This window comes from Ciona intestinalis, unplaced genomic scaffold (assembly GCF_000224145.3).
Source record: "Ciona intestinalis unplaced genomic scaffold, KH HT000036.2, whole genome shotgun sequence".
Lineage (NCBI taxonomy): Eukaryota > Metazoa > Chordata > Ascidiacea > Phlebobranchia > Cionidae > Ciona > Ciona intestinalis.
Genome location: NW_004190358.2, coordinates 9,181 through 15,598, shown reverse-complemented (window position 1 = coordinate 15,598; position 6,418 = coordinate 9,181). Strand labels below are relative to the sequence as shown.

The 6,418-nt window shown below is 42.3% G+C and overlaps 2 protein-coding genes across 5 annotated transcripts in view; both read left to right on the top strand.

Moving 5' to 3' along the window:
• LOC100185175 (formin-like protein 20) overlaps positions 1 to 2,278 on the top strand; it is a 3,048-nt gene extending 770 nt beyond the window's left edge. Inside the window, exons 2-6 of the mRNA XM_009862770.3 lie at positions 633 to 768; positions 825 to 942; positions 1,003 to 1,139; positions 1,189 to 1,418; positions 1,630 to 2,278. Coding sequence (XP_009861072.2) covers positions 633 to 768; positions 825 to 942; positions 1,003 to 1,139; positions 1,189 to 1,418; positions 1,630 to 2,075 — 1,067 coding nt within the window. The 3' untranslated portion in view covers positions 2,076 to 2,278. The remainder of the gene's footprint in view (positions 1 to 632; positions 769 to 824; positions 943 to 1,002; positions 1,140 to 1,188; positions 1,419 to 1,629) is intronic.
• Positions 2,279 to 2,315: 37 nt separating this feature from the next.
• Positions 2,316 to 6,068, top strand: LOC100182714 (MAM and LDL-receptor class A domain-containing protein 1-like). Of its 4 annotated transcripts, none has more exons than XM_026837945.1 (12): positions 2,316 to 2,672; positions 2,854 to 3,024; positions 3,492 to 3,605; positions 3,679 to 3,878; positions 4,067 to 4,154; positions 4,455 to 4,595; positions 4,639 to 4,771; positions 4,819 to 4,981; positions 5,031 to 5,226; positions 5,284 to 5,421; positions 5,476 to 5,650; positions 5,779 to 6,067. In XM_026837945.1, the coding sequence occupies exons 1-12, from the start codon at positions 2,537 to 2,539 to the stop codon at positions 5,987 to 5,989; spliced, it is 1,866 nt and encodes a 621-aa protein (XP_026693746.1). In that variant the 5' UTR covers positions 2,316 to 2,536; the 3' UTR covers positions 5,990 to 6,067. The 4 variants fall into 4 exon arrangements, with proteins under 4 accessions (XP_026693746.1, XP_018670694.1, XP_026693747.1 ...); XM_018815149.2 differs by having other exon boundaries at positions 2,336 to 2,672; positions 4,657 to 4,771; positions 5,779 to 6,063; XM_026837946.1 differs by having other exon boundaries at positions 2,400 to 2,672; positions 3,492 to 3,606; positions 3,683 to 3,878; positions 5,779 to 6,068.
• Positions 6,069 to 6,418: the final 350 nt, after the last annotated feature.

The following is a 6,418-nucleotide window of genomic DNA, read 5'->3' as shown; positions in this document are numbered from 1 at the left end:
GGTATCAGTGAGACTAAGGAACATTTTAAAACCAAAATTTCAGGTGGCCACCAGCTAAAGGATTACCCGCGACTTGTATTGGCTAAAGTTCGGTTATAACGAATACTGTTAGTTAGGTCAGGAAGTTCAACACATATGCTCGTAATAAACATGGCTTTTAGAACAGATTCAACTACGTACTTGCGGAGTAAAAGACTAAGTTTCACAGTATTTTTGTTGAATCATGTTGCGAAATAACCCATATACCAGAGTAGCAAGCGTGGAAGGTTGGCTGATGCTGTGACAGTCATAATTATTTTTGTGACGTAACAAAGACAATGTAAAAGATTACAGAAACCAATAAAACATTTTTAGACGATTTGTTAAAGTAATATGTTTATTTGTGAATGTATGCAATCGGTAATTTTGAAGTCCTCTGAGGGCCATTTATTTTGCTCCTACGAGCCGCGGTTTGGGAACCTCTGATTTAGTTAAACTGATCCTGACTGTGCATTGTGATTTAATCATGTTTTGTGAAAGTATTTTTCCTTAATGTGTTTTGTCACTAACACAGGTGGCTTATATACAAACCTATATATTTATGTGCGTATGGTTGAACTCAATAGCACAACTATGATATCACACTCCTATAGTGACATCACGGAAACCTCCACCTGCCCCTCCCCAACGTCGCTCCAGTCGACTGACCACGACATCACGCGACGAGGAAGAATTACGACAACTACGCACCAACATTGTGACATCATCGCCCCCATTGTCACCATTGAGGTAATTATGATGTCACAAGTAATTGATGATGTCACAAGTAATTTATAATGTCATAGTCCGAAGAGCCCGGGTTCTAAACCAACCAAGCGTGAAATATCGATCGCAGCAGCTGTGGCAGCAAAAGCGCTCACCCGTAACCATGAGGGGAAACCCCCTAAACCCACATCACCCAAGGTAAGATTGTGATGTCATCAACGTACATGATGATGTCATGGATTAATTATGATATCACAGGGAGGCGATAACCAATCAGCATTAGCGATGGCTTTAGCAGCGAAGCAAGCAAGTCTCCACCTAGCGGTCGATACAACGAGCGGAGTTAAACCATCGGATGTCGCTAAAGCGCTCAAGCGTAACGGGGATAAACAAAGGTGATTATGATGTCATGATTATTACGTATTGAACAACAATATTCAACAGCGAACGGGTGTCACTTCCCCCACCACCCCCAACCCCACCCAGTGAAAGTGGGGGGTTAGGGGGATTCACCTTACCTCCACCCCCTGACCCACATGGTCACATGACCTTTGATGATGTCATCAACTTACCCCCGCCCCCTGATGATATGATGGGGGAATACCCAACTTTACCCCCACCCACAAGTTTTGCAGAGGAAAAGGGAAATACCCCGAAACCCACCAAGACAAAAGGTAAAACCATGCGTTTAATCGTTTTTTAACAACTCTTGTGATATTTTTCCATACAACGATCGTCGTTTTGTTGCTAATTTTTCTCTTTTCATTGTTTTACTAAACTTGATCTTTCGAGATAAATTAAAGCTATGTTTATGTTGTTGATACAGAAGGCTTTTGTTAAACACAGTAACAACATCAATGTTTATGTTATTTTGTGACATCACAGGGGACCTTGTGACATCATCAGCGCACGATTCAGGTGTTGATGATGTCATAACACGAACCTCGGCCCTGAAATCAATCGAAACGATTTCCGTTGTTTCATCAACGTCAAATATTTCGTCCGAGGAAGGATCGGACCCGGGGGTGTCCCTCACCTATGATAAAGGGGAAGCCCCCATCACCCTCACAAAGGTCAACTTTGGGTCAAGTGAGGTCGCGACCCCGGTTGTGTGTGACATCACAAAGAAGCCGTTACATGAATGGGATGTTGCAGAGGTTGGTCGGTGGTTGGTCGGGATCGGGTTGGGAACGCACGCCGAGAAGTTTGCCGAGAATGAGATCGATGGGAGCCATCTTCCCCAATTGGGGAAAGATGAGTTAAGCGAGCTCGGGGTAACACGGGTCGGGCATCGATTAAATTTCGAACGATCGCTTAAGAAACTATCTTGACGTATTTAACGTCACATCTGCAGTATTGTTTATAAATATGCAAGAATGATGTCATCGATGATGTCATTGATGACTGATGATGTCACTGGGCTTCCATTTTAATCATAATTATATGATTTCTATCTCAATCAAAATGTTGTTTCTATGCTTGGTGTTCCATTGACTTCCATGTATGACGTAACAAATAAATGTACAAACAATATAATATTATGACGTCATTGTATTTATTTAAAGAATCTTCAATTGTGATTCATCAATTGAGTCATTTTATGACGTTTGAATGACGTCATGGACTAACCACGTGTTTAAATGATTATTACATCATAGTAACTATTAACAAGCTTTGCTGAAAAATTCTTTGTAACTTATGACGTCACAGTGGATATTCATCCAACTGGCTATGTCACAGACGACCAACAATTGAAACTTCTTCAGTTTTCCTTTCAACGCCCGAGGCATCGATGCCGCGTATATATTGTGACGCAATAGAACGAACAATCGTTAACAGCGATCGCCACCAAAAAGAATTCGGAAAAATGTTTTTTATATTTATAGTTTTATTAGAATTGTCGCAGAGTACAGGGAATGTATTAACAGGTGAGAAAATATATATTTGTGTTTAAACTTGAAAGGAATGATTAATCATTGTTGTTTTAATATTTTGTAATTAATTAAATTATTTAATTATTTTTTCCGCTTCTTCATAATGACGTCATTCAGTATAATATTTCTATGAAACCACATGCATGACGATGTAAACAATATTACGTCATTATAGTGAACCGCGGGTTCGAAGGCGCGATTCCCGCGATCCCATCTTTATCTTGCGACTTTGATTTTGACTTTTGTTCTTGGAGAAATGATTCAAGCGCTGAATTCACGTGGATTCGTAGGCAAGGGGAGACGCCTTCTATATATACCGGTCCACCGTGGGATCATACAACTAAAGGTACAATAAGTGAGAACCCCCCCCCCTACATTATCTGCTAATATAACCGGGAGAATTCTTTACTAGTCTCAACATTTATTTAAGGTGTGTTTATAACTATTCCCCCAATAACCCCCCACCCCAAATAACCCCCCCCCAATAACCCCCCACCTCAAATAACCCCCCACCCCAAATAACCCCTCACCCAATAACCCCCCCCCCAATAACCCCCCACCCCAAATAACCCCCCACCCCAAATAACCCCCCCCCCAATAACCCCCCACCCCCAAGAACCCCCGCCACACAATTAGTCCGATTAACGTAGACAATCCTCAACCAAACCACAACGTCCTGTTATTATCAGGCATCGCGTAAACTTGTGGTTTTTAATCCGTTTTAATAATCCCGCGAAATTTCCTTCAAGATGGAAGGCTGGATATTAAGATATACGGTTGCAGATATTTGTAACTTTTAAACATTTCACCTAGATGCGAATGTTGGGCATTATATTTACATTGAAACATCATCACCAAGACAAAAAGGCGACAAAGCTCGTTTGGTGAGCCAAGTTATCGGCACGGCGGGGACGTACTGTCTAAGGTGACAAAGTTATTTTCAACTTTTCTTATGTTTGCAAAAATAAACATTCTAGGGTCCTCTAGATTCCCCCCAGCATGCAGCTCCACATGCACGGACTTAACGTGAAAGATTTGAACGTTTACCTTAAAGGCCGGCTGACGCATCGAGTTAGAATGTTGACAAGATTATCGGGTCCGTGGTCAATCGAGGGGCGAGATGAACCACGTGTGTTTGGGGAAGATGGTGATTGGTGGAACGAAGAGAGGGTGGAGTTTAATATCGTGGAACCTGCCCAGGTTTGGATATTGTTTGGGAGATTAAATATCCGGCTTCTAATTTACCGCAACGAGAAACCAGATGAAAGTATAGATAGGTGGGGGAATCCCCATGCATTAGAAAGTTTGTCAGCAAAGTTCGGTAAACAAACAAAAAACTTAAATAAATATTTAATATTTGTCATTAAATTGAAATGTTGTTTTTATAGTTGGTGTTAGAAGGTGTCCGTGGTGAGAATTACCGTGGCGATATCGCTATTGATGACATCACAATCACCCAATCTTCTTGCCCGAGTGGTACGTCATTGTTTATGGGAAAACAACTTTGTTACGTGCATGGCAGGCACAGGGCGTAACTTGTAAACATTATGTTAGGCGTTGCCAAATATATACAGACATTAATATTTACACCAATGTTAATCTTGCTTTCATCGCAAGATTTTATTAAAATATCAGACCAATATTTATTGAGTTAATTTATTTCATAAATTAAATTATCTTAAAATGGGTATTACATTAATTGTTTTGTGTTTCACCAAAACAAGTTTTATACTTGTTTTGTTTCATCTTATTCTATTATGACATCATAATACCCAGCACTGGTTGATTGTTCGTTTGACAATGACACTTGTGGTTGGCGACAAATGTTTGATGATGATTTTAATTGGTTGCCCAATGTTGGAGAGACTCGAACGCGCGATACCGGACCATCAAGCGATCATACGAGAGCTGATAACGGTGGGTGGTTCATGAGTAACTATTTATGTTTATGACATCATAGTTGTTTATGACATCACAGATGGAAGATATTTGTTCATCGAAGCATCATGGCCGAGGGTAGAGGGCGACAAAGCGCGATTATTGTCGACGGATATTTCGTGCGCGACGAACACGTCTCCCACATTCACTTTCTGGTAACATAACTTAAGGTTTTGTTCGTTTATAATAAGTTGCACGACAGGTACAACATGCACGGTACAGGCACGGGTGTGTTGCGCGTTTACACCATGGTTGGTGCGACGACCAACTTATTATGGCAACTTAGTGGCAACCAGGGTGAAGACTGGAGACGCGCGTCCGTACAAATACCAACCAACTTCGTTAATAGTAACGAGAGGTTTAATGTGAGTGTGTGATGTCATAATGTGTGATGTCATAATGATGATGTCATAGATAATAATCGAGGGCGAAAGGAAAGATTACAAAGGTGACTCAGCGATTGATGACATCACAATGACTGGTTGTTACATCACCAACGACGACAATAACACCGGCGTTTACAATTCAAGCGTAACGGCCGCGACCTCTACGCAACCTTTCACCCCTATAAATATAACGGGGGTTGTGGACGGGGATTCCCCACTGCTGGGTAAGGGTTAATGTTATTTCTATACCTAAGTTATTATTAATGTTATTTCTATCCCAGACTCGCTGTCGTGCAACTTTGATCAACAAAATATATGCGGGTGGTCACATGACGTGAACGGGGATTTTGATTGGACGATAAATAAAGGGAAGACGCTATCGTTACGAACAGGACCGATTCATGACCACACAAGCGGGGGTTTGTGATGTCATAATGATGTCATAATATAGAATTATCGTTTAATATATTTAGTTGGTTGGTATATATACATGGAAGCTTCATCACCACGGTTACGGGGACAAACTGCCATCCTCCGCACCCCCCCTATTCCCGCCTCTCTACGTATCTGCATGCGTTTCTACTATCATATGTTCGGCAAGAGCATGGGGTCCTTGAGTGTTTTTATTGCGAGGCCCTCCGTTCCAAGGTTTGTCGATTCATGTTTACATCTATAATATTGATGACTCTTGTTTTGTAGTTTTTTCCACAAAATACAATTTGTTTTATTTTATAACTAAATACATGCTCCCCAACCCCCCCCCCCAACTCACCCAGGTTAATCCCCAAGTGGTCGGCCGACGGACAGCAAAGTTCGAACCAAAGCGAGTGGAAATTTGCCGAAGTCGATTTATTCCAAACGTTTGTTTACCAAATAATTATTCGAGGCACTAGAGGGAGCAGTTTCTACTCGGACATGGCGATTGATGACATCACAATCACTCGGGGGGGTTGCCGTAAGTACCGATTGTTGTATCACAAATCATAGAAACAATATAACACCAACTGTAAAGCTATATTGGGTTGCTCAAAGTTTCCAATCTTAATAATGCCCCCCAACCCCCCAATACTTACAACAGCCCCCCAACCCCTCAACCCCCAATACTTACAACAGCCCCCATTATACCCAGGACCCCCCAACCCCCAAATACTTACAACAGCCCCCGTTTACCCAGGGCCCCCCAACCCCCCAATACTTACAACAGCCCCCANTTATACCCAGGGCCCCCCAACCCCCCAATACTTACAACAGCCCCCGTTCACCCAGGACCCCCCAACCCCCCAATACTTACAACAGCCCCCGTTATACCCAAGACCCCCCAACCCCCAATACTTACAACAGCCCCTATTATACCCAGTACCCCCAACCCCCAATACTTACAACAGCCCCCGTTCACCCAGGACCCCCCAACCCCCA

Excerpts from the sequence above, each read along its gene's own strand:
- LOC100182714 (XM_026837945.1), top strand. The coding sequence starts at position 2,537 with ATGCCGCGTATATATTGTGACGCAATAGAACGAACAATCGTTAACAGC. Across the intron at positions 3,025-3,491 it reads GTGGGATCATACAACTAAAG|ATGCGAATGTTGGGCATTAT; the intron begins GTACAATAAGTG and ends CATTTCACCTAG. Across the intron at positions 5,227-5,283 it reads CGGGGATTCCCCACTGCTGG|ACTCGCTGTCGTGCAACTTT; the intron begins GTAAGGGTTAAT and ends TTTCTATCCCAG.